Source organism: Alligator mississippiensis, chromosome 10 (assembly GCF_030867095.1).
Source record: "Alligator mississippiensis isolate rAllMis1 chromosome 10, rAllMis1, whole genome shotgun sequence".
In the NCBI taxonomy this organism is placed as follows: domain Eukaryota; kingdom Metazoa; phylum Chordata; order Crocodylia; family Alligatoridae; genus Alligator; species Alligator mississippiensis.
In genome coordinates, this window is record NC_081833.1 from 16460776 (window position 1) to 16487632 (window position 26857).

The 26857-nt window shown below is 50.7% G+C and overlaps 1 protein-coding gene and 3 gene segments (V, D, J or C); all 4 read right to left on the reverse strand.

The window, feature by feature from the left end:
* Window positions 1-55: 55 nt before the first annotated feature.
* LOC132243530 (Ig lambda chain C region-like) lies at window positions 56-3056 on the reverse strand. The segment is given in 2 exon segments: window positions 56-641; window positions 2925-3056. Coding segments are annotated over 2 exon segments (429 nt in total).
* A 3562-nt stretch (window positions 3057-6618) lies between these two features.
* On the reverse strand, window positions 6619-10887 carry LOC132243469 (immunoglobulin lambda-like polypeptide 5). Its single transcript, XM_059713283.1, has 3 exons — window positions 10875-10887; window positions 9415-9720; window positions 6619-7220 (listed from the first exon to the last, which is right to left on the reverse strand). Exons 1-3 carry the CDS (start codon window positions 10885-10887, stop codon window positions 6898-6900), a joined length of 642 nt encoding a protein of 213 aa, XP_059569266.1. The 3' UTR covers window positions 6619-6897.
* A 2472-nt stretch (window positions 10888-13359) lies between these two features.
* LOC132243524 (Ig lambda chain C region-like) lies at window positions 13360-18094 on the reverse strand. The segment is given in 2 exon segments: window positions 13360-13945; window positions 16229-18094. Coding segments are annotated over 2 exon segments (621 nt in total).
* Window positions 18095-20876: 2782 nt separating this feature from the next.
* Window positions 20877-24653, reverse strand: LOC132243522 (Ig lambda chain C region-like). The segment is given in 2 exon segments: window positions 20877-21471; window positions 24131-24653. Coding segments are annotated over 2 exon segments (621 nt in total).
* Between the last annotated feature and the right edge of the window lie 2204 nt (window positions 24654-26857).

Sequence of the window (26857 nt, forward strand, 5' to 3'; positions counted from 1 at the left end):
CTGTTTTTATAAATGTTTTAAAGGAGCACAGACGTTCATAAAGACACAGGGAGAGTTGAATGTTTCTGGTTTTATTCATATCGTGCCAAGGCAGCATCAGTGAGTAAAGCAGGACCGACATGTGCAGGAAACGCAGCGAGATAAGGGCATGGGATGGAGACACAGGAAAAAGAGAGGTTTATAAAGGCATCCATAGGGACCCCCGGAGAGGAAGGATTTCAGGAGAAATTGGACACTACAGAAGGATCCCGGCTCCTTGGGGATCCCAGCTCTCTACTGACTGAGACGAGAACCAGCCGCGCCCTCCGGGGCTGCGGGCTAAGAGCACTCCGATCTCTTCAGGGTCTTCTCGATGCTCTTCCCGTCGTGCGTCACCTGACAGGTGTAGGTCTCGTGGCTCTTCCAGTCGGAGGCGCTCAGCGCCAGGTAGCTGCCGGCCATGTACTTGTTGTCGCTCTGTTTGGACGGCTTGGTGGTCTCCACTCCACTGGACATGGTGGTGCCATCAGCTTTCCAGGTGACCTGGACCGAGCCGGGGTAAAAGCTGTCCATCAGACACACCAGCGTGGCCTTGCTCTTGCTGCTGATCTCTTCCGAGGATGGAGGGAAGAGGTGCACTGTAGGAGAGGCCTTTGGCTGTCCTGCAAGGGAACAAGGGGATCCAGAGTTAGGTTAAGAACAAATTAAAGAGGATTCAAATTCCGAACAAACCATCAAAGCCCATCCAGAATATGTCTGTGTAAAGAGTCAGGTGTATTTCTGACATACAAAGCCCACCCAATGCGATTTCTCCTAGACTATGACAAAGGGACAGTCTTGTGTGATGTCAGGATTTCATGGCGAGGCTGCAGATCTTCCTGTGCAGAGCTCTTGACTGGGTGCAGAACAGGTCCAGGCATCGCTATTACTCAGAGTCAAGGTTTGGGCACAAAGTCCTCAGCGTTAGGAACTTTGGCTCTGTCCCCACTCTGCCCCACACCTCCTTTACGACTCTTGCTAAGACGTGAAGATCTGCTGCAGGTCATTCAACAGTGAAGTGTTTCTACATGAACACTCACAAGAACAACTCATCTTCCCTCTGCCCCTTCCTCTGTCCCCCCACCATCACTTCAACACCCAGGCCAAGCCACATACACATGATGAAGGACAGTGGTAGCTTAGTTGGCCAAGTACTTCATTTAGAAATAGGAAAGCTGCTGCTGCAGCATTTTTTCTGGGACAAAATATTGCTCATAATTTGGGGGAAATTATAAAGGGCCAAAACTGTACTCAGAGACATCCAAGTGTGTTCGGGACATTTGGAATCATATCGGTGGATCTACAGAAACACCGAGGGAAATCTTTTCCTCAGTGAAAGATCCTATGAAAGGGGGCTCTATCCATGCTTCTAAGGTTTATTAAATATACCATATAAGTTTCTACAGCAAGAGAATTGAGAGCTTTTAAATTTATCATTCTGTAGCCGTGACAAAGGCCATATTCAAGTCCGCCTGGTGGGTTATAAAGTAAGGAGACGATGGAAATGCCTCAACAACAGCGTGTGAGACTTTTCTGTTAACAGTGAACTCTGATGAATAGCAACCGGCTAAGAAACGGGCTTGTTCAGCAGCGTGAGTAGAGGAGCACCTGGTACCCAGCCCTTTCCTGTGCCAATAGTCTGAGTGACGCAGAAGGGCTGCGTGACTCCAACAGGTCGCACACTGGCTAGCCAGGTCTTTAGCAAAGTCCTGCCTGCCGGGACGCAATCAATGCACCTGCCCAACACTTTTCCACAGTTCTCGAAACTCAGAGTTTCCCTGGGTTTGGGGCATCAATCCCTTGCTCCTTCCTAAAGGCAGATCTGGGTGGAATTTCACAGGTGAAATCCCTGACAACTAGGAGGTCCTGTGGGAGAGATCTCCAGGGTCCCGAGAGGACCCATCACTACAGTCACGCTCAAGACAAGGAAGGCTAAAAGAGCGGTAGTCTACTACTGTCATGAGAGCTCCACCTGTTTACACCACAGGAGAACCGAGCTCTGGATTTTAACTGGAAAAACATAATTATTACTTAGTCATATGAGAATTATTTCAAATCCTGTTTTCCCTTTAATCCCTGTTCGTGGAAGATTTGGTATTCAGCTAAATGCAATTGTCAGATAAAGGGTCAGCTTTTCATGGAAGTGTTAGTTCTGGTAATAAAGTCCAGAGGACAAGCTTCGGTTAAAAGTTTCCAAAAATCCTGACATTTTACCTGCTTGAAATTTGGCTATCAGTGTGCTCATGATCAATAGAGAATAGGGTTTTGTTTATAGGGCAAGTCAGCATTTTTGGCAGTATTTTTCTGCAAAATTATGGACATTACCAATAATTTGGGAGAAAAATATTAGGACAAGCTCTCACTTAAGGGTCTTTTCACACTATCTCTGAGAAATCAGATTTGAAGTCACCAAAGATGGATTATACTTTGTGTCCAAGTACATCTGCAGGGATCATGCTCCTATAGTATAGGAGATTTGGATGAGATTTGGGGCAGCTTGGGAGAAGACAATGAAGCCCTGTCACTTCACCCGGTGACTGAGAATTTGCTCTTGAGTTCTCTGAGTCGCACAAAATGTGGCACTACTGGAAACTATATTTTCATTCAGGGTCTAATTCTGGGTTCTTATAATGAGGATACGGGGAAAGAATCAGGATCAACGTCATGGAAGAATTCAAGAAGTTATTCTGCATCCCCTCAAAAATAAAATCCATCCTGGCCCATGAATACCCTGCTCTGACCATCCAGCGATCAAACATTTTTCACACTACCATGTTAAGAGCTACATATGAGGGGAAAAGAGATGCAAGCCCAGAGTGAAGACAGAGAAACACAGGAAAAATAGCATAAAAATCTCACGGTAATGTGATGGAGAAGGAATGGCTGAGAGTAATTCAGTGACTTACCGAGGACGGTCAGCTGGGTTCCTCCTCCGAAGACATACCACAGTGACACGTGGCTGTACAAAAACCAGTCACAGCTCGATGGCAGGAGAGGGCACTGCCACTGCATGCACGAGGAGAAAGCTGGAGCGCGGTAGCTTCCAGTGTCTCCTCCGAGGGCAGCAGTTGGTTGTTGTAGAGAAATTCCTCGTAGGAGTGGCCGGTCAGCTGCTCAGGTCCTCCAAGGATAGGGGCCGCAGAAGGAGGTGGAGAGCTGTGTGCATGAAGTCCCGCTATTTTTGCATCCTCAACACGTGCTTGACTTGCATGTGCTACAGTAGATGAAGCTCATGGAGAACCAGACCCAATGGTGGTGGGTAGTGGGTACAGCTGGGCTGCGTGCATGGTGGTTCACCGCTGCTTGTTGCTCAGCTACACCCGGCCTGGGGTGGAGGGTGGCAGTTTTAGGGAATCTGAGTTTTGGTACCCAGTGAGATTGTGAACATGCGAGATTAAATACACGTTTATGTAATTCTGGTGGAATGACTGCAGGAGGAGTTGCCTGTCCTATGTCACAACTGACTGCGTTCAATACTCCGTTCAACGTAGCTGAAAGCCATGTTTCTACACCCCCAAAGCCCACGCCTCTGGAAATGCTAAGCTCGGTAAAAGACATATGTAATGTAAAAATGATGTCATGTTCAGTAAGAAATGTTAGCAAAGAGCCGTGTCTGGCAAACCAAAGGCTGCTCATGTCTAGATAGGAAGTGATCCAGACAATGTGTTGCTGTGGCATGGCAAGCTTAGGCTGGCCCTCGCTCACTCCCTTATTTTACCTGAGCCAGAGCAGCAGAGGCTCAGGGAGGTGGTGGTTCCTCAGGGTCACAGTGCACCTGGTAGAAGTTGCATCCTGGCCTCCCATATTCGCATGAACTTGAGCCATGCAGTGTAGGACTCAACGTTAGGTTCTCAGTGGAACAGTTCATCAGTGTCCATGGTCCATGACTGGATACGCTGTCACACTGTGCCTGTGCCTTGGTGGAGGAATGTCTTGCAGGTGAGGCTACAAGTACTCCAGAAACTAAGAGCACATCCAGAGTCTTGAAGTCTTGGTGCCTTGCTTGTCCATCACACAGGTTGTCTGTATCAAGAAATGCTGCGGCCCCAGGTGGCAGCAATCAATATGTTGCAGAGATACCGTGATGTGGCATATCTGCTCTGCCAGCATGCAGAATGCGGAAGACCTCCAGGGGCTCTGGCAGCAGCATTCAGAGATTAGCCCCTGCCATCCAGCACAGCCACTGAATATGTCCTATTTCCCAGCTCTTTCCCAGACTTGACCCAGAGCTGTTTGCCTGAGCAGAGCTGCACGCCAGGCCCACCACTACTGTGCTGTTCTGTCTTCTGCAGCTCAGGGAAGCAGCTCTGTTGCCTGAGTCCCAGCACAGCATGGACCTGTAAGAAAGCTGCCAGCAAAGGCATCCCCCATAATGATCTAGGCTGTGAGCTCTCTCCAGGCTCAGCTGCTTGCTTATAGATGAAGCCTGAGCACTGGACCATCTCCCTGAGCATAAATAGGAACTTGTCTTACGAGCTTCTGGGGTTTCTCATCTCAGCAGGGCCAACAAATGAATTGTAGCAGATGAATTTCAAAATTGGGGCCAGTAATTGGAGCCCAGGCTCAGGTGCTGTGTTTTTTGGGTTGGTTCCTGCTCCGACTGAAGTCCTGGGAAGGCCCCATGAGTCCAGTGGTGCAGGATCAGACCCTTGTGGAAGGGCATTGCCATCCAGAGCCAACATCCAGACATGTGCTAACACACACACACACACGCACACGTCCAACCTCCTGCCTAGGGCAGGAGCATCCCTGTCCAAACCATTGTATACAAATCCATTGATTGGGTTTGGGCACCTTAGGTGCCTGGCGTTGAAGCTCCCAGTTTCTCGTATTTACCCCTCCCCCGTGTGCACAGATTCAATGGACAGCACAAGCTGAGGACAACGAGCCCTGTTTATAACATGCCCCAGGTTTCACAATCCGCACAGTGCGAGCCAGATTATTCATTCTTACCATAGAAGAAACTGAGGAACCTGCCTGTAACACCCTCTTGCCATCGACTTCCCCTTCTCGGCTCTATGGGGTTCAGCATCGTGAGGCTGTCCTGGGGATGAGCAACACAAGTCCTCCTGGGAGATGATTAGCTTTCAAATGGCAGTCAAGCCTCAGTGCTTAGGTGGATGCTGTACTGGGAATGGTGTTCCTATTGGGAAGCCTTGTTTCATGGCGCACGCCCTAGGAAATGTTTGGATTCAGCATCACTAAGGCCCCAAATCTGGAGAAAGCCGCTCTTTCAACACATGAGGGTTCCCCCAGTGTCTGTGCCGGTCTGAGATCCTGCTTTCCTAGGGCTGCTCCTGGGGCAGGACCACCCTCCCCTTCGCCCCCAACATTGTGTTGAGGCACAAACTAGAATTGAATGACTTTGCCCCAGAAGTAACATGCTCCAAAGCCATTTGGGGCCGTGGCCTAGGCCTGCAGTGACTGGCTCAGTGTTAGCTCACAGAGTAGAAATGAGAGAGGCTGCAAACTCCCCCTCCCTCCTGCCTTCTGTCCTGACTGCCAACAAGACTGGCTCAGGGATCAGGGAACAAACTGGGGACAAGTCATGGAGGAAACATCGGGGCCTGGGCTAGATCTGGGTGTTGAACTAGGACAAGGGAACTACGTCTGATGTCAGCCACTGGTTTCCTGAAGCGGGATGGCCCAGTGCCACCCCGATAAACGGGCGTGACTTGAATTCCTGCCTCCCTGGTGCTTTTTTCTTTCTGGGTGCAACTCCGGGCTCCTGCCCAAGGCCTGTGCAGTGCTGACACCCTGCACCGTATATGGCTCCTGGCTTCATGTGACCTGCGTGCCTACGGGGACGCCCTCTCCCAGGGGTCCCACTGCTGGCTGAACACCTTCCCCTTGTGTGTGGGGGCTGCTGGGGTTGGGCCCTAAGGAAGTGGTGCGGGCGACCCCAACAATTTTTGTCCAGCAAGACTGTCCTGTCTTGTTGGCTGATCCTGCAGCAAAAGCAGCGACACCTCCCAAGCCAAGGGCCACAGGGCTGTGCATTGGTCTCTTTTTTCATAGGCCCATAGACTCATGCTTCTTAGGAGCATTGTTAGGGCTAAAACTGCATGTTGGTCTCCCCTTTTAGCTGTACCGGGTAGCTCTAGGCTTTTCAGGTCTGTGGGAATCAGTTATGATCCATTCCCTCTTGCGTTGGGTGAGCAAGGTTTCTGCTGAGATGTGCCGTGTGGCTTGGGACACACGGACCTGGACTCCAGCTCTCATGGTGAGCAACTCCATTACACGCTCCTCCCACCTAATGACAGCTGCTTCCCCAGAGGGAAACCCAGGGCTGTTTGGGACAAGACAAGATCCTGTCAGCTGATGGGCAAAGACCTCAGGAGAGTTATAGTTCATTCCCCCAGCTGAGGATCTGGTTCCTGGTTTGGAAATGTGGATCTGGTGTTCCCCACAGGCTCCTAGACTGCATCTATGCCTGGAAAGAATCCGTGAAACCAAAACTTGGCGGTAATCTGTTTGACATTTGGCACTTAGAAAACAGGCTCCTGGCTAATCCGTTTCCATCGGTTATTGTAGGAACATGGAACCTTGGAGAATTGTTATAAACGTTTGCAAGGGGCAGAGATATTCATACAGACACAGTGAGAGTTAAACTGTTTCTGGTTTTATTAATACTGTAACAAGGCTGCATCCGAGATCAAAGCAGGAGCAACAGGTGCAGGGAATTCAGAGAGGGGAGGGTGGGAGAAGGATACATGAGAAGAATGGCAGGCATCAGAGGGACTGACCTCCATAGAAAGTAGAAATACAGTTGCTGGAAATCAACATTAAGGAGGTACTACAGAAGGATCCCAACTCCTCAGGGATCCCAGCTCTCTACTGACTGGGACAGGAGCCGGCCGAGCCCTCCGGGGCTGCGGGCTAAGAGCACTCCGATCTCTTCAGGGTCTTCTCGATGCTCTTCCCGTCGTGCGTCACCTGACAGGTGTAGGTCTCGTGGCTCTTCCAGTCGGAGGCACTCAGCGACAGGTAGCTGCTGGACATGTACTTGTTGTCGCTCTGTTTGGACGGCTTGGTGGTCTCCACTCCACTGGACATGGTGGTGCCATCAGCTTTCCAGGTGACCAGGACTGAGCCGGGGTAAAAGCTGTCCATCAGACACACCAGCGTGGCCTTGCTCTTGCTGCTGATCTCTTCCGAGGAGGGAGGGAAGAGGTGCACTGTAGGAGAGGCCTTTGGCTGTCCTGCAAGGGAACAAGGAGGTTCAGTTTAGCAAACTCAAATCCAGAAGATGCCAATGCAAGGTATCAGCCTTGCACATCCATAGTATGCAGCAGACTTGGTCTCCCAACATTTTTTTGGCCAGTTGAATATTATAAATGCATCATTGGTGGGAAGAAGTGTGTCTGTCTAGCTTTAGATCTGGAGTGGGTCTTAAGAAATATTATTAAAGGTCTTTCCGTGGCCTGGGCATAAGCCTTTGCGTAACCTTGGAAAAATGCATTTCCTGCTCTGCATCTCTATTTCCCTATTTCTATAGTAAGGAACATACTATCAGTCTCTTTCATGGAGTGCCTTGAGAACCACTGATGAAGCGTGCTACCAAATAGAAAAGTGTCACAATATGATTGTTGTAGTCATGGTGTTAGATGAAGAGTGAAGGCACTTTTTGTTCCATTTGTAGACTGTTCCCAAAGTGCTTTTATGATGTTGGCTGACATTTGCATGCAACTGTAACGAAAGATGTGGAATACTGTAGAATAATCCTCTTGCAAAAACCTTATTTTCTGCAAAGATATTGCCGAAAATCCTTGAAATGGCACTGTCCTCATTCTAGCAATCTCGGAGACTGCTTATGGGATGCCTTCTTACTTCGATACCCTTAGCTATGCGGCCTCCCCCTTTCTTCCACCAGGGCTTTCACTGACCTGCTTGGGGCCATGAGTAATGCAGGACAATGGCCCCACATCTTGCACTTGCAGTAAGTCAAAGTAAACTACAAGTTACTTGAGCCGACACATCCAGCTCTGAGCTCTTGAGCCCAGGCTTCTTGGGCTGCCCTCAGGTCCCAGCCTTTACTCAAACTGGCAATAGCCTGTGCTCAGCTTCACATCGCCTTCCCTGTCTGCAGAGTCATCCAGCCTTTCCAGAACTGCTGGCAGGGCCCCTCTTCCCTACAGCCCCAGCTGCAGGGACGCAATTACAACAGGTTCCTCAAACTACTCTCTCTCCCATTGTGCCCTTTCATTTCTCCAAAGTTTTGGAGCCCTCAGCACCTTTTGAGAGTCAGGTTTGGGTTGCATTGCTATCCCAGGCCCCTGCCACTGCCTAAACTGCTTTGGGATGGATACTTGATGCCAGGCAGAAAGACATTTGCTACAGCAACATACTCGCAGTCAGTCTCCATTCGCAAAGGAGCTACAGTGCTTTGAAAAGGGGAATATCTGGCTGTGTTTTCCAAATGAAATATAGATCTTAAACAGTTTGAGTTAGCCCTAGATTTAAGAGACCGGTACTTAAATGCATGAAAGATGAGTTTTCAAAGGAATTATTCCACTAAGGATTTGCTTTTCCTAAGGACGGTTGTTTATCCCTGCATTAGATAAGGCAAACCCTGGCAAACTGACAATTTGTAGCTGAAACCTTGTAGCTGAAACCCTGCCCCCACTAATTTAGTCCTCGTCAGCTGGCATTTTGTACATTTGCACTGCAGAACGGGTTGGTTTTGGACCTGGGGTTCTTTCCAAACAACATCTGAAAAAAACCGTCTGTGGGCAACAGCTATAAAAAAACCTACCTTCTACCTGTCATTCTACACCTTCGAGTAAAAGCCCATTTTCTGATCAATTCTAATAACAGCACCTTTCCCTCAAAATACCCTCAACAGCCCATATTTTAACTGCCCCCCCCACCCCCCCAAAAAAATCTAACAGCAATTTAGATCTGAGGAGCTTGTGAGCCCTCACTTATGGGGTGGAAATATGGTGGGATATTTTGCGAGCAATGGAGCAAGTCTAATTTACAATGGCTCAGAAACCGGCACTCGGTTTCATTCGCCTGCTGACAAAGTCCGAGTGTGATGAGAACTTGCTAATCCTTCACTTGTGGGGGAGCCGGACAGGTACCTTTAAAAGCCGGACCTTTAAAAGACTAATGGGGGTCCCCCAAAAAATAAGGCCTAGAGGCAAAGTTGGGATTAGTTTCTGGGAGGAAAACAAATCAAAACTATTCATTGGGAAAACACTATAAAGCTGCAGCACAGCATTTTTAAAACTGGCACTGATTAGGAACAGGGATTAAATGTTGCAGACAGTGACTATGCATGGAGGGAGAGAAGACCCGAGCCCAGGACAGAGATGGAGAAAAAGGGAAAAAATGATGAAAATCTCCCGTTAACGCTGTGGAGAAGAAATGCCAGAAAGAAATTCAGGGACTTACCAAGGACGGTCAGCTGGGTTCCTCCTCCGAACACCCACCACAGTGATACATGGCTGTACAAAAACCGGTGCCAGCTCGATGGCAGGGAGAGGGCACTGCCACTGCACACGCCAAGCAACACGAGGTGCAGGACAGTGTCAGGGTGGCTCCCATTAAACGGCGGTTGATCCGTGTGGAGAAGCTCAAGAAGAGGAGGCTGAGTGGAGATCCACTGGGAAGTGAGACGAGGGAGCGCTCCTGGACAGAGCACACCAGGGCCTGCTCCTGGCCTCAGCACCCCGCCGACACGAGGGGGGAAAGGATGGTCTCACTTGGAAGGCTGTGGGTCACGACGTGGGCTCATTCCTGGGTCCTCCACAATCCTCTTTGGTGACCTTGTGCACGTGAAGTGAGGTCTCTGTGCCTCAGGTCCCCACCTGTACCATGGGATTGCTCTGCCTGCCTCCCACCATTGCTTTCAGGCTGAACTCCTTGGTGCCTGTGAGCTGCTCTGGTGCTCCAGGGAGAGAGGGCACAGGAACCCCAGGAAGGCTGTGGGCCCTGGCCCTGCTTCCAAATGGGAATCTCACTGTCCCTGTGCCCCCAGCACACTCACGGCCTGTGGGTCTGCATGTCCTGCCATGGGCGGCATTGGGTTGTGGGGCCGTGTTGTGGGGGGCTGTGCAGATCTGGGCTGCTTGCCTGGTGGGCCTCTACTGTCTGCGGGTCAGCCCTGCCTCTGCTCAGAGCAGTGGTTGGGGGTTGGCTCTGGGGTACAATAGTTTCTCTCCTCATCGATGCACTTATCCTGCAAGACCACCTGAATCCCAAGATTAATTCTAGCTCTGTCAACACCATTAGCCAGGACACGCTGGGGCCTGGAGGCTGTCCGAACCGGATGCCCTCAGTGGTTCACATGACGTACACAAGGAACATCGATAAACACCCCCCATACTGGATATACCTTCATTTCTGGGGAACCTACAAAGCATCTGTACGCGTGCCAGTGTGCTCCAGTTCATACCCCACCAATACGTGTGTACAGACTGCCAGGTCTGATAAGTCAGGCCCTGCTGGTGTGTAGGTGAAGTATGATCGGAGCCATATGCTACCATAGTCGATTGGTGGGATCCTGGTACCGTTTCTGCCATTGGTAATGACAAGATATGTCCTCTCCTTGCTCACTGACATCTCTTACCTCATTTGGAGGGTCAGAAGTTGTCAAGGGGTGAGGTGGCTCCTCAGAGTGGCAAGGCACAGCTGTGTCTGCAGAAGGTGTATTGTGGTGTCCTGTGCTGCAAATAGCTGGCCCCATGTGCGGTGCAAAGCTCCTTGCTGGAAATGTCAGTGGAACGGTTGGATGGTGTTCAAGGTCCAGGAGGCATGACACCGTGTGCCATCACACTGCCCTTGGGCCCTGGTGGTAGACGTGCTGCAGGTGAGACTGGAAGCAGAGAGTCCATCCAGGTGCTCAGGCTTACGGGTCCTTGCCATCGTGCTAGTGGTTCTCGTCAGTCAGTGCTGATGCCCCTGTTGGTACCAACAAAATGCAGCGGGGTTATCAATATGCAGCACGTCTGCTCAGCCACCGTCCAGTATGTTGGAGCGGGGAAGGCTTTCTTCCAGGGGCAGGGCAGCAGCATGTGGCCTGGCCATTGAATGCCTAGTGCCCAGCTCTGTTCAGCACTAGACCTGGTTTTCCCTCTCTCAGCTCAGGGCAGCAGCTCTGTTGTCTGGAGCCGAGCTGGGTGTGGACATGTGAGAAACCCACCAGCAAAGGCATCCCCAAGAAAGCTTAAGGTTGTGAGCTCCATTCAGGCTGAGCTGCTTGGTTATACGTGAAGCCTGAGCACTGGACCGTCTCCCTGAATATAAAGAGGAACTTCCATCATGAGCTTCTGGGGTGTCTTGTCTCGGCAGGGCCAACAAGTGAATTGCGTGAGGGAATTAAGTTCCTAAGCCAGGGCAATAAGTGGAGCCCAGGATGAGGTGCTGTGCTATGGGGCAGGTGCCCGCTTTGGCTGAAGTCCTGGAAGGGTTGGCATGAAGTGTGTGGCTCAGGGTCAGACCTTAATTGGAATCAAGTGACACATTAGAGTAGACATCCCAGGTGTGTGCTCACACACATGCATATGTTTGCAAGAGGAATGGGAGGGATGCTATGGAGCTTATTTCACCTATTTGCCCTGAGTTTTCCTTAGTGTCCTGTGGCCTCAGCCCTAGGCATGGGTGGGGGGAAGAAGTCACCTGGAAATGGGGTCGGAGGGTGGTGAATGGATGGATCGGTCAGGGGGTAAAGGGCAAAACAGTCCGGATTGAAGCAGTTGGTGCATCTGGAGGAACACCCCTGTGCATGTGTCTCTGAGGGACAGAAGTCCCCCAAGGACTGCTAGGCCTAGACTGTGAGTGCCACCAGTGGGTGAGCAGCATCCCGCCCTACAGCTGCACCAGGGCTCCTCACAGCCCATGTGCCTGCAGCCAGGGGAGCACTTTCTCCTGCTGCTCACGTCGGTGTGCCAGGGTATGACCTAGTGAGTGGGAGGGTGCAGGCAAGGGTCTGGACCACATCTCACCGTGCATCAAGTCACGGGGTGGAAGGTAAGGGCATCTTCATGGAAGTGACAGGTGCCCTGAGCTTCCGAGATCAGCACCAGGACAGACCAAGCCTGTGGAAGATGCCAGCTCCAGGCTCTGCTTCCCAGGTGGGGCGGCTCCACGGAGCACCTTCTCCCCTTTGAACTCTGGGAAAGCACAGCCTGGACTTGAATGACCTATTCTCAGGCTCAGTGTGTTTCCTGGCAAGGCAAGGCCATAGCTGAGGTTCACAGTGACTGACCGAGCCTCAGTGGGCAAGGGCAAGGGCCAGGAACGTGAGAGCAGTTGCGGCAGGTTCAGATGGACAGGACACAGGAGCACTGCAGGAGCCAGGTTTCAGCAAAGCACTGTACTCCTGCACAGTCTGCATCCTGCAGCTGCTTCGCTTTGCCTCCCGCGTGCTCCAGTGGCTGGGGCCTAGGTACCACGCTGGCTCAGGAGTGCCACAGAAAGCGGAGAAACGAGTCCTGGAGAAAGCCCCAGGGCCTGGAGTAGAACTGGGCACTGAATCAGGACGAGGGGCTATGCTTGATCCGAGCCATTGCTTTCCATGGAGCAGGGCACCAGAGTGTGAGCCTGAGATACTGAGACCTTGGACACTGCTAAAGCAAGATGTGCATTGGGCCTTGGCGCAGGCTGCTGGACCCCAGACCACGCAGTGAGATGCTAGGTTACAAGCTCCTCCTGCCATCTGAGAGTCTGTTAGCATAGCCTTCCCCCCACCAGGAGCTGACAGCTGCTTCCCCTGGGAAAGGACAGGGCTCTCTGGTGTAAGGCAGGAACCAGCATCCCCCTGTGTTGGCTGCTGTGAGCGTGCTGCGTACGTAGACGTGGACACCAGCAGTCTGAGCTTCTCAGCTGACTGTCGGGGCTGCGGTGTTCTGCCGCCTTTCCGGGAGCAGACCTTCCCGTTCCCAGTGTGGCCTCAGGCTAAGGATGAAAAGCCCTGTGGTGCACAGGGTCAGCCAAGGGCCAGGGGTGCCCCTGGATTCAGAACTGCTGGAGTGGGATTGGGACTGCACATGGCTTTGCTCCCCCTTTGTACATGGGGCTGGCTAGAAGAAGACAGGCAGTGGGTACCACCCTAGCGCTACTGCCCCGGCAGCTCATCGCACACTCAGCGTAACCCCAGTCCTACCTGCTGCTAGCAGGGGTTTGGTACTTGGCGAATGACAAGACCCGCTGACTCGTAAACCATATGATGGATGGAAATACTTTATGAAACCATAACCTGAGGGGAATTGGTTTGGTATTTGGCAACAAGGCTGAAGGCTGCTCATTGTACACCTTTTATTGCAGAACTGTGGAAAATTAGACTGTTTTTATAAATGTTTTAAAGGAGCACAGACGTTCATAAAGACACAGGGAGAGTTGAATGTTTCTGGTTTTATTCATATCGTGCCAAGGCAGCATCAGTGAGTAAAGCAGGACCGACATGTGCAGGAAACGCAGCGAGATAAGGGCATGGGATGGAGACACAGGAAAAAGAGAGGTTTATAAAGGCATCCATAGGGACCCCCGGAGAGGAAGGATTTCAGGAGAAATTGGACACTACAGAAGGATCCCGGCTCCTTGGGGATCCCAGCTCTCTACTGACTGAGACGAGAACCAGCCGCGCCCTCCGGGGCTGCGGGCTAAGAGCACTCCGATCTCTTCAGGGTCTTCTCGATGCTCTTCCCGTCGTGCGTCACCTGACAGGTGTAGGTCTCGTGGCTCTTCCAGTCGGAGGCGCTCAGCGCCAGGTAGCTGCCGGCCATGTACTTGTTGTCGCTCTGTTTGGACGGCTTGGTGGTCTCCACTCCACTGGACATGGTGGTGCCATCAGCTTTCCAGGTGACCTGGACCGAGCCGGGGTAAAAGCTGTCCATCAGACACACCAGCGTGGCCTTGCTCTTGCTGCTGATCTCTTCCGAGGATGGAGGGAAGAGGTGCACTGTAGGAGAGGCCTTTGGCTGTCCTGCAAGGGAACAAGGGGATCCAGAGTTAGGTTAAGAACAAATTAAAGAGGATTCAAATTCCGAACAAACCATCAAAGCCCATCCAGAATATGTCTGTGTAAAGAGTCAGGTGTATTTCTGACATACAAAGCCCACCCAATGCGATTTCTCCTAGACTATGACAAAGGGACAGTCTTGTGTGATGTCAGGATTTCATGGCGAGGCTGCAGATCTTCCTGTGCAGAGCTCTTGACTGGGTGCAGAACAGGTCCAGGCATCGCTATTACTCAGAGTCAAGGTTTGGGCACAAAGTCCTCAGCGTTAGGAACTTTGGCTCTGTCCCCACTCTGCCCCACACCTCCTTTACGACTCTTGCTAAGACGTGAAGATCTGCTGCAGGTCATTCAACAGTGAAGTGTTTCTACATGAACACTCACAAGAACAACTCATCTTCCCTCTGCCCCTTCCTCTGTCCCCCCACCATCACTTCAACACCCAGGCCAAGCCACATACACATGATGAAGGACAGTGGTAGCTTAGTTGGCCAAGTACTTCATTTAGAAATAGGAAAGCTGCTGCTGCAGCATTTTTTCTGGGACAAAATATTGCTCATAATTTGGGGGAAATTATAAAGGGCCAAAACTGTACTCAGAGACATCCAAGTGTGTTCGGGACATTTGGAATCATATCGGTGGATCTACAGAAACACCGAGGGAAATCTTTTCCTCAGTGAAAGATCCTATGAAAGGGGGCTCTATCCATGCTTCTAAGGTTTATTAAATATACCATATAAGTTTCTACAGCAAGAGAATTGAGAGCTTTTAAATTTATCATTCTGTAGCCGTGACAAAGGCCATATTCAAGTCTGCCTGGTGGGTTATAAAGTAAGGAGACGATGGAAATGCCTCAACAACAGCGTGTGAGACTTTTCTGTTAACAGTGAACTCTGATGAATAGCAACCGGCTAAGAAACGGGCTTGTTCAGCAGCGTGAGTAGAGGAGCACCTGGTACCCAGCCCTTTCCTGTGCCAATAGTCTGAGTGACGCAGAAGGGCTGCGTGACTCCAACAGGTCGCACACTGGCTAGCCAGGTCTTTAGCAAAGTCCTGCCTGCCGGGACGCAATCAATGCACCTGCCCAACACTTTTCCACAGTTCTCGAAACTCAGAGTTTCCCTGGGTTTGGGGCATCAATCCCTTGCTCCTTCCTAAAGGCAGATCTGGGTGGAATTTCACAGGTGAAATCCCTGACAACTAGGAGGTCCTGTGGGAGAGATCTCCAGGGTCCCGAGAGGACCCATCACTACAGTCACGCTCAAGACAAGGAAGGCTAAAAGAGCGGTAGTCTACTACTGTCATGAGAGCTCCACCTGTTTACACCACAGGAGAACCGAGCTCTGGATTTTAACTGGAAAAACATAATTATTACTTAGTCATATGAGAATTATTTCAAATCCTGTTTTCCCTTTAATCCCTGTTCGTGGAAGATTTGGTATTCAGCTAAATGCAATTGTCAGATAAAGGGTCAGCTTTTCATGGAAGTGTTAGTTCTGGTAATAAAGTCCAGAGGACAAGCTTCGGTTAAAAGTTTCCAAAAATCCTGACATTTTACCTGCTTGAAATTTGGCTATCAGTGTGCTCATGATCAATAGAGAATAGGGTTTTGTTTATAGGGCAAGTCAGCATTTTTGGCAGTATTTTTCTGCAAAATTATGGACATTACCAATAATTTGGGAGAAAAATATTAGGACAAGCTCTCACTTAAGGGTCTTTTCACACTATCTCTGAGAAATCAGATTTGAAGTCACCAAAGATGGATTATACTTTGTGTCCAAGTACATCTGCAGGGATCATGCTCCTATAGTATAGGAGATTTGGATGAGATTTGGGGCAGCTTGGGAGAAGACAATGAAGCCCTGTCACTTCACCCGGTGACTGAGAATTTGCTCTTGAGTTCTCTGAGTCGCACAAAATGTGGCACTACTGGAAACTATATTTTCATTCAGGGTCTAATTCTGGGTTCTTATAATGAGGATACGGGGAAAGAATCAGGATCAACGTCACGGAAGAATTGAAGAAATTATTCTGCGTCCCCTCAAAACTAAAATCCATCCTGGCCCATGAATACCCTGCTCTGACCATCCAGCGATCAAACATTTTTCACACTACCATGTTAAGAGCTACATATGAGGGGAAAAGAGATGCAAGCCCAGAGTGAAGACAGAGAAACACAGGAAAAATAGCATAAAAATCTCACGGTAATGTGATGGAGAAGGAATGGCTGAGAGTAATTCAGGGACTCACCGAGGACGGTCAGCTGGGTTCCTCCTCCGAAGACACCCCACAGTGACAAGTGGCTGTACAAAAACCAGTCCTGGCTGGATAGCAGCAAGGGGGCACTGCAGTGGCCACTGCCACAGCATGCATGTGTTGAAACCTGGATCAGGGTAGTTTCTAGTGTCTTCCGCCAGGGTGTCATCTGCCGATCCTTGTGGAGAAGCTCACAGGAGAAGAGGCGGACTAATGATCCACTTGGGAGTGAAACAAGGGATCGTTCCTTGGGAGAAGACATCCAGGGCTTGCTGGTGGCCTTAGCACACATCCAGTGTAAGAGAGAAGATGCTGGCCTCGCATATGGGGCACTGGATTGAGACCCGAGTTAATTTGTGGGTCTTCCATGGATTTCCTTAGTATCCTTGTACTAGCGGCATAAGTTCACTGTGCCTCTGCTCCACGATTGTACCACAGCAACAATACTCACCTACCTCCACCTGCGTGAGCTGCTCCCATGCTCCAGGAGTAGAGGTCATTGATGAATACAGCAGGACGCAGCAGCCTTGCAGCTGTTCCCACATGGAGACCCGCCACCATTGTATCCCCTGCACGCACACAGCCTGTGGGCCTCCCTGCCATGCCAGGTGCCTACATATGCTTGTATGGCTGGAGTCACGGGCACGCTGCGCTGTGTAGCCGAGCCAGTCTGCCTGTACGGTCCTTTACTGCCTGTGTCTCAGTTAGGCCTCTGCTGGGAGTGGTAGGTGATAGTTGTCTCTGGGGGGCTGAGGCTCTCCCCATTGAGAGCAGCACCGCGATAGACCAAACTCAACCCAGTGGATGTCTAGTGGATGTAGCCAGAGTAGGATGAGGCCCAGTGGCTGTCAGTACAGGAAGCATTCAATACTGTACTTAATGTAGATGAAAATCAGCCTTCTAAATCATCAGACTTACATATCTGGGAATATTAACCTTATGAAAGAGAAGTCATGTAAACAGGATCTCATCCCCCACCACAAACATAAAGAAAAATGCCAGCGAAGATGAAAACCCAGGCCTAGTATGCCAGGACATGTGTGGGCACACAGAGTTTGATCAAAGTAATGTTTTGCTCTGGCTTGCTGGAGAAAATGTACCATGTCTGCTACCGGTGTCATTGATCAGCTTAGGCCTCCCCTCATTCGGCGGCCTGCCTTACCTGAACTGCAGCGTCTGCAAGTCAAGGAGGACAAAGTGGTCCCTCAAAGTCACCAGGAACAGACCGCCTGTCAGGAGGTGCGTTGTGACGCCTTGTGTTCCCGTTAGGGTGAAGTGTGTGGCAGAGGAGGGGACGTCTCCAGGGTGGAGATCTCAATGGAGCTGAGTCGGGTCCTCGGTGGAGCAGTTAGTTGCTGCCCAAGGCCCATGTGCTATGACACCAGTCACACTCCATCTGGGCCCTGGCACTGGATCCGATGCCGGTGAGGCTGGCAAGTCACTCTGGAAGCCAAGAGCCCATCAGGATGGTCAGGACTGTTGGTGCTCGATTATCATCCCGGTGGCCCGTATGTGGAAATGCTGCAGACCCTGTAGGTATCAATCAAATGCAGTGGTGATGTTAATATGCAGCATGTCTGTTCAGCCAGCATCCAGGATGCAGGAGATGGGAAGATCTTCCTCCACTGTGTTTGCCAGCAGCATTTAGGAGTTAGACTGCTGCCATTCTGGAGAAGCAGTGAACATGCATTTCCCACTCCCTTTCAGTGCTGGCTCTCGAGCTCTCTGTGAGCAGAGCTGACGTGACATGCCCACAGCTCCTGTGCTCTCCCCACCTTCTCGGTCAGATTAGCAGAGCATCTCTGCTGCCTGGAGCCCAGCGAGGCCTGGACATGCGAGAAGCCAGCCAGCAAAGCCATGCCCAGTAAACAGGCAGGAGATGAGCTTGGTCCTGCTCAGCTGTTTCTTTATGAATTAAGCCTGAGCACCGGACCATCTCCCCAGTATAAATAGGAACTTCCCTTAAGAGCCCCTGGCCTCTCCTGTCCCAGCTGCGAATTGTAAGAGGTTAATTTATTTACCAGAGGCAAGAGCTGAGGCCCAAGATCAGGTGTTGCTGATGGGGCTGGGTTGTGTCCTGACTGATGTCACAGGCGAAGCGCCCACAAGTTCAGCGGTGCGTGGGCAGCTCCTGATTGTGTTACCTGGGCACAGCAGGCCAGGCCTGGATGCTGCTTGCCCGGAGCACTGACAAAGCATCCCCTGGGCCCAGTGAACAGGAGTTTGGAGCTTCATCATCCTCAGGAGCCTGCTAGGTGGTAGAAGACTGAACCGAGTTTGAGGGCTTAGATCTGAATGCCCAGCTCTGTCAGGGGCATTGCTTAGGCATTCGGTACCCCTCTTTGGGGCCGAATAGTACGCCGCATTCCCAGTAGCTGGGTCAGAGGTCTTTGCTAGTTCCCAGCTGGACAATATGAAGCAGCAGGGAGAAATGTACCTCATGCTCTGGCTGCCCTGGAGCCCCACTGGGCAGAGCTGATGGCACGCTTGTGTGGCGCGCGCACACTCTCCAAGGCTCATGCCCAGGGTGAATAGCACCTCTTGCTGAGCAGAGCTTAGCACTGGCTGGAGCACTCACCACCTGGGCCAGGTGATGTGCAACCCCATGCTGACAAGCAGAGCCTGTCCATTTGCTCAGAGCAAAGGTGTAAGCATCACAGCTGGATCCCTGGGCAGCAGGGGCAGTGCCCAGGGCCAGGCCGGCTGCTGCAGGTTCCCCGGTCACTGACTCCTTATTCTGCCACTGACACAGAGAGCAGTAGCTCCCCTGAGTGTTTAATTTGATCCAAGAAGGCCATGAGCTATGTGCTTTGCCCACCAGGGTCTTTTTCTTTGCCTCAATCCTCAGTGTGCATTGCTCAGGGACACTCTGCACATCTGTACCAGTAAAGGAAGGGTCAGGCTATTCTACATGTATTGAGCAAGATCCATTGCTTAGCACTTGTGCTTCCTCTGCACTGAGTGAATTTAAACCACCCACACAGGAGACATCTGAACATTACGCGGCCATTCTTTGGTCATCCGGTAGCTGGACTGGGGGCCAAGCCAATGGCCACCAGGAACAAAGAATAAAAGCATAGAAGGTCAGGTTTTTGGAAAGCAATAGCTGCATACAGTGCCCAAAGCCCAGTGATAAAAATCAGTGGGATCTAAGGAGCCAGTGCTCTCAGGGTCCTCGGAAATCCCACATTAAGAATAAAATATAATAGACATTCACCATCCATACAGTCTTGCTGTGCAAAGCAATAGCCTAGCTTCACGAATGCAATCATGGGGCAGTCAGAGTGAAATGCCAGCTGTGGAGGAGCAAACAAAGCTCTTGATATGGGATCGGGATGTCTACGGGCAAGCCGCAGAACATGGCAACGCTGGGAAATATTTGGATTCAGAGAAACTAGAGCCTTGAACCTGCAAGCTGACCTGTGTAGGCTGAGCCCTCAACCAGCAATCTGAACACATCAGCAGAGTCCCAGAATCTGTGTGGGGTGGTGTAGACCTGAGTGGGGCTTCTGGTGGGTGGCAGGGTCTAGGCACACGGATGACCTTGCAGGACATGAGTAAGAGAGATGAAAGACCTGGGGGTGAGGGAAGTGATTTCTACAGCATGGGATATTGTGGGGATGGATGGATTCCTGATGTTAGGAGGGAGCGCAGAGATTGCAGTCTTATTGGGAAATCCCATTCTTATCCTTAATGTGTACTTGAATTTATTCACCAGGCCTATGTAGAAAAGTTTGATTCCATTTCCTGTGTTATTTAGAGGAGTGGGGCCCTGCCGAGATAGTCGGCTGTGGGAGAAGACTTGGGGAACAGACAAATGGCCCACAGATCACAGGACGAGGAGCTCTGCTACAGTCACCTTGAAGTTATAAATGAAGAGTTAGTTGCTACAGAGAAGATAAAAGGAAGCCATCCACCCACCAAGAGCAGCACAGGGCCATCTGGATTTAGATAAGGGGGCTCATTTCCATGTTTTTATTGTAGCTTGATGGTGGCGGGTGTCACTGGATGCCAGCAAGAAGCAGTGCTCAGTGAAATAGGTGGGCGATAGGTGTAAGAGGGCTGTTTGTGTTGATACGGCTCCATTGACGGGGAGGTCAGGCTGCACTGGAAGGGAGCATAGTCTCTCTTGTGCAGAGAACTGGCCAGAGCACTAAGACAACACGTGAAAGAAGGGCTGCTTCACCCCTGTAAATGCAGGGTAACTGTGACTTCACTATGGCCCCCTATTAGTCTGTGTGCCAACAGCTTAGCCGCTCCGACCAAGTATTTCCAAGGTGGTTCCAGTCTACGCAGCCATTAGAAACTGTGTAATATCCTATTCCTTGTCCCAAGTGCTGCAGTTGGGTGGGTTTATCAATTAGGAAAAACACAGGGAAGAGTTTTAGGAAGTAAACAGAGCTACGTCTAGCACCCGGAACGTGAGGCTCCGTCCCCTATCCGTTAGAAACAAAGGCGTGTTGCTAACAGACTCCTAAAACGTTCTCCACCAACTCATACGTGACACCAGAGGAACTATGTCCAGTATTTGGCAAAAGACAAAAACAACAATAGCGTATAATGTCCATCTTTAACTGCAAGGCCACGAAAAAGAGAATTTATACGAGCATGGAAAGGGGCGGGGAAATGTATACAGACACAGTGAGAGTTGAATGTTTCTGATTTATTAATATACCAAGGCTGCATGAGAGACTAAAACAGGAATGGCATGTGCAGGGAATGCAGAGAGGTGAGGCTAGGGGATGGATACGTGGGAACAATGACAGGGATTGGCTAAGATCTCCACATGAAATAAGAAATACAGTTGCTGGAAATCAACATTAGGGAGATACTACAGAAGGATCCCAACTCCTCAGGGATCCCAGCTCTCTACTGACTGGGACAGGATCTGGCCGAGCCCTCCGGGGCTGCGGGCTAAGAGCACTCCGATCTCTTCAGGGTCTTCTCGATGCTCTTCCCGTCGTGCGTCACCTGACAGGTGTAGGTCTCGTGGCTCTTCCAGTCGGAGGCGCTCAGCGACAGGTAGCTGCCGGCCATGTACTTGTTGTCGCTCTGTTTGGCTGGCTTGGTGGTCTCCACTCCACTGGTGATGGTGGTGCCATCAGCTTTCCAGGTGACCTGGACCGGGCTGGGGTAAAAGCTGTCCATCAGACACACCAGCGTGGCCTTGCTCTTGCTGCTGACCTCTTCTGAGGAGGGGGGGAAGAGGTGGACGGTAGGAGAGGCCTTCGGCTGTCCTGCAAGGGAACAAGGGGGTTCAGCATTAGGTAAAGTGCAATGCTAAAGCGGATTGAGAAACAGAACAAGTTACCAGACCACACGAGAAAGAGCCTGAGCAGAGCTGGATCTATTTCTGATCCGTGTGGCGCATCCAGCGCCATTAATCACAGTCTGGGACCAAGCCAATCTTGTATGATGGCAGGGTATCATGAGGAGGCTGCAGATGCTCCTGGGTACCACTCTGGACTGGGACCGAGCTGTGAGACCGGGGCTTGCTGGGCATCAGGGCAATCAGGTGCTGTTTCTGCCTCTAGCCTGGGCCTCCTTTTTGCCCTTGGCCAAAAGGTGAGCAGGATGAGATGTGTCTACAGATCATTTCACAATTAACCCTGTCCACATGGATGCATGGAAGAGGAAGTGACTTCTCTAACCACAACCTCAGTTTCTGCTCAGTGACTTCAGAGGAAAGCTTGCCTTGGTAAAGACTGCGGAGGATTGGCAGGATCAGGGAACATGTTCCCAGATTTAACCCTGCACCCTCAGCTCTCTCCTCTTTTTATGTCTCTCTCCCCTATTCCCCTCCTTGATCCCTTTCTTAATCACTACATGCTTGATTCTGTATTTCCCATGGCATTACTAATGCCTATCACCCTCAGAGAGCTGGAGGCTGTGAGAAGTACAGTGTTACCCTTAAGGGAAAAAACAATCCCAGTAAATTGAGTCAAAATAGAGTTCATTGCCCGTGTGCACTGAACTCCCAGTGAGAGACACTCACAAACCAAAGGGCAGCGGGAGCTTGTTCTGCCAGCATCTCTGTTTAGAACCTGCAAGGAATCTTCAGCCTGTCTGGATTAGACAATATTAGGGCCATTCATTTGGGAAAGTGGCTTAAAGCCCAGGTTGACCTTTTGGCGTTTCAAGAACGCACTCAGGGCCCTGAAGCAATGTCAGCGGTCTCACAGAGATGTGGAGAACCTGTTTTTCAAATAGAATATTACATTCACTGCAATTGTGGGGAATGGAGGGGATAGGAGGGGACATCAATGTCTAGATATTTATAAGCTTTTGTGGGAAAAAAAAAGCAGTCTTTCTATAGAAGTGTAACAGTCAGCTTTAGGAACCTTCCTATGAAAATCCCTACCAAGGATAAATTACCGATTTTACGAGGTGGGTAATATTTTACTGAAGCATTAGCATTGTTAAGTAACTTCTCTGAGACTTTTTGCTAACCGTTAACTCTAGCACCTATGACCCGGTGAAGGAGTCAACTTCTACAATGCCCCGCTTCTTATTTCTGTGGCTGAATAGTTCGTCTCCCCTGCTCTGAGCTCCTCAGACCCGCAGCGGAGTCATTCAGCGTGTGCAGACTGGCTGGCCAGGACCCGCTGCCTGGGACCCCACACTTCAGCAGCACAATTACTGCAGCCTCTTCCCTACTGAGTCTGTCTGCAGATTGCCCCTACCCTAGCCCTGACCAAGACGCTCAGTATTTCCAAGGTGCGGGGAATTCCTCAGCACTCTCAAAAGATCAGGTCTGGGCTGTACTGCACAGCTGAACTCCCTGGCATCTACAGTCCTTCAACATAGTCTGGGATGGATTAATGTCAAGAAGGACACCGTTCAGGACAGTTACAGTGTTAAGAGAAAGTCGAAGTCAGAGTCACCCTACTGTCACCAGGAGACCTACATGGATGAAACCCCTGAAGAACAGACCCCATGTTTTCTAAAGGGAATCAAATCTTATGAACAGGTATAAATAGGCCAGATTGCAAAACAGTCCTTCCCTTTCATTTCTTTTCATTTGAAATTTTTGTATTCAGCCAAGAGGATATTTGCACTGAGAAAATTTGCCTTTCTTGATATTTTTTGGTCCATATATCTATCTACTGCCTCCCTGAAATAAATAGACAACACAAACATGATTTCCACCCTCACCCCCTTTTTACTCCCTCAAATTGTCAGGATACATTTTTATCAGTTGAGAACATGACTTTTGTTATAGGGGAAAGTCAGCATTTAGTGTAGAAAACTTTCTGCTGAACATTGAGATTACAAGATTGTTTTTGTTTCCCTCAAAACTTCCAACCGAAAGAAAGGTGCATTTGCTGAGAAACTCTAATTTACGAGCCTTCCTTCAAATGACCCATGACAAATTTCACATAAAGTGACTACGGCTGGATTATGCTTGTTATTGAATTAGATTGGCAGGGATTGTGCCCCCATCTAATGGGAGGCTTGGATGAGATTTCAGGGATGATGATGGAGCCCTGTCTCTTTAGAGCAACTGAGAAAGTGGCTCTTGAGTTGTCTCAGGTACTAAGCAAATCCTGGTGCCATTGGGAAATGTCTACTACTTGACAAGAACATCTAGGGGAAAATATTCAGGGTCTCATTTTAGGTCCTTAAAATTGAGTCCTGGTGCCTGAATCAGGATTCATTTCATGGACAAATACCAGAAATTATTGCGTGTGAACAGAAAATCCAGCATGCCCTATGAACATCCTGCTCTAACTTCCCAAGGGTCAAACATTTTTTGCAGTCCGGTGTTAAGATTTGCACATGAAGGCAGAGGAGAGCCAAGGCCAGAGAGAAGAGAGAGAAACACAGAAAAATAGCATAAAAATCTCACAATAAGGTGGTAGAGAAGGAATGGCTGAGAGTAATTCAGGGACTCACCGAGGACGGTCAGCTGGGTTCCTCCTCCGAAGGCACCCCACAGTGACACGTGGCTGTACAAAAACCAGTCCTGGCTGGATAGCAGCAAGGGGGCACTGCAGTGGCCACTGCCACAGCATGCATGTGTTGAAACCTGGATCAGGGTAGTTTCTAGTGTCTTCCGCCAGGGTGTCATCTGCCGATCCTTGTGGAGAAGCTCACAGGAGAAGAGGCGGACTAATGATCCACTTGGGAGTGAAACAAGGGATCGTTCCTTGGGAGAAGACATCCAGGGCTTGCTGGTGGCCTTAGCACACATCCAGTGTAAGAGAGAAGATGCTGGCCTCGCATATGGGGCACTGGATTGAGACCCGAGTTAATTTGTGGGTCTTCCATGGATTTCCTTAGTATCCTTGTACTAGCGGCATAAGTTCACTGTGCCTCTGCTCCACGATTGTACCACAGCAACAATACTCACCTACCTCCACCTGCGTGAGCTGCTCCCATGCTCCAGGAGTAGAGGTCATTGATGAATACAGCAGGACGCAGCAGCCTTGCAGCTGTTCCCACATGGAGACCCGCCACCATTGTATCCCCTGCACGCACACAGCCTGTGGGCCTCCCTGCCATGCCAGGTGCCTACATATGCTTGTATGGCTGGAGTCACGGGCACGCTGCGCTGTGTAGCCGAGCCAGTCTGCCTGTACGGTCCTTTACTGCCTGTGTCTCAGTTAGGCCTCTGCTGGGAGTGGTAGGTGATAGTTGTCTCTGGGGGGCTGAGGCTCTCCCCATTGAGAGCAGCACCGCGATAGACCAAACTCAACCCAGTGGATGTCTAGTGGATGTAGCCAGAGTAGGATGAGGCCCAGTGGCTGTCAGTACAGGAAGCATTCAATACTGTACTTAATGTAGATGAAAATCAGCCTTCTAAATCATCAGACTTACATATCTGGGAATATTAACCTTATGAAAGAGAAGTCATGTAAACAGGATCTCATCCCCCACCACAAACATAAAGAAAAATGCCAGCGAAGATGAAAACCCAGGCCTAGTATGCCAGGACATGTGTGGGCACACAGAGTTTGATCAAAGTAATGTTTTGCTCTGGCTTGCTGGAGAAAATGTACCATGTCTGCTACCGGTGTCATTGATCAGCTTAGGCCTCCCCTCATTCGGCGGCCTGCCTTACCTGAACTGCAGCGTCTGCAAGTCAAGGAGGACAAAGTGGTCCCTCAAAGTCACCAGGAACAGACCGCCTGTCAGGAGGTGCGTTGTGACGCCTTGTGTTCCCGTTAGGGTGAAGTGTGTGGCAGAGGAGGGGACGTCTCCAGGGTGGAGATCTCAATGGAGCTGAGTCGGGTCCTCGGTGGAGCAGTTAGTTGCTGCCCAAGGCCCATGTGCTATGACACCAGTCACACTCCATCTGGGCCCTGGCACTGGATCCGATGCCGGTGAGGCTGGCAAGTCACTCTGGAAGCCAAGAGCCCATCAGGATGGTCAGGACTGTTGGTGCTCGATTATCATCCCGGTGGCCCGTATGTGGAAATGCTGCAGACCCTGTAGGTATCAATCAAATGCAGTGGTGATGTTAATATGCAGCATGTCTGTTCAGCCAGCATCCAGGATGCAGGAGATGGGAAGATCTTCCTCCACTGTGTTTGCCAGCAGCATTTAGGAGTTAGACTGCTGCCATTCTGGAGAAGCAGTGAACATGCATTTCCCACTCCCTTTCAGTGCTGGCTCTCGAGCTCTCTGTGAGCAGAGCTGACGTGACATGCCCACAGCTCCTGTGCTCTCCCCACCTTCTCGGTCAGATTAGCAGAGCATCTCTGCTGCCTGGAGCCCAGCGAGGCCTGGACATGCGAGAAGCCAGCCAGCAAAGCCATGCCCAGTAAACAGGCAGGAGATGAGCTTGGTCCTGCTCAGCTGTTTCTTTATGAATTAAGCCTGAGCACCGGACCATCTCCCCAGTATAAATAGGAACTTCCCTTAAGAGCCCCTGGCCTCTCCTGTCCCAGCTGCGAATTGTAAGAGGTTAATTTATTTACCAGAGGCAAGAGCTGAGGCCCAAGATCAGGTGTTGCTGATGGGGCTGGGTTGTGTCCTGACTGATGTCACAGGCGAAGCGCCCACAAGTTCAGCGGTGCGTGGGCAGCTCCTGATTGTGTTACCTGGGCACAGCAGGCCAGGCCTGGATGCTGCTTGCCCGGAGCACTGACAAAGCATCCCCTGGGCCCAGTGAACAGGAGTTTGGAGCTTCATCATCCTCAGGAGCCTGCTAGGTGGTAGAAGACTGAACCGAGTTTGAGGGCTTAGATCTGAATGCCCAGCTCTGTCAGGGGCATTGCTTAGGCATTCGGTACCCCTCTTTGGGGCCGAATAGTACGCCGCATTCCCAGTAGCTGGGTCAGAGGTCTTTGCTAGTTCCCAGCTGGACAATATGAAGCAGCAGGGAGAAATGTACCTCATGCTCTGGCTGCCCTGGAGCCCCACTGGGCAGAGCTGATGGCACGCTTGTGTGGCGCGCGCACACTCTCCAAGGCTCATGCCCAGGGTGAATAGCACCTCTTGCTGAGCAGAGCTTAGCACTGGCTGGAGCACTCACCACCTGGGCCAGGTGATGTGCAACCCCATGCTGACAAGCAGAGCCTGTCCATTTGCTCAGAGCAAAGGTGTAAGCATCACAGCTGGATCCCTGGGCAGCAGGGGCAGTGCCCAGGGCCAGGCCGGCTGCTGCAGGTTCCCCGG

Bases quoted from the DNA above. Each gene is read 5' to 3' on its own strand.
- LOC132243469 (XM_059713283.1), bottom strand. The intron at 7,221-9,414 runs GTAAGTCCCTGA...GTTCCCTTGCAG, and splicing joins AACCCAGCTGACCGTCCTTG to GACAGCCAAAGGCCTCTCCT.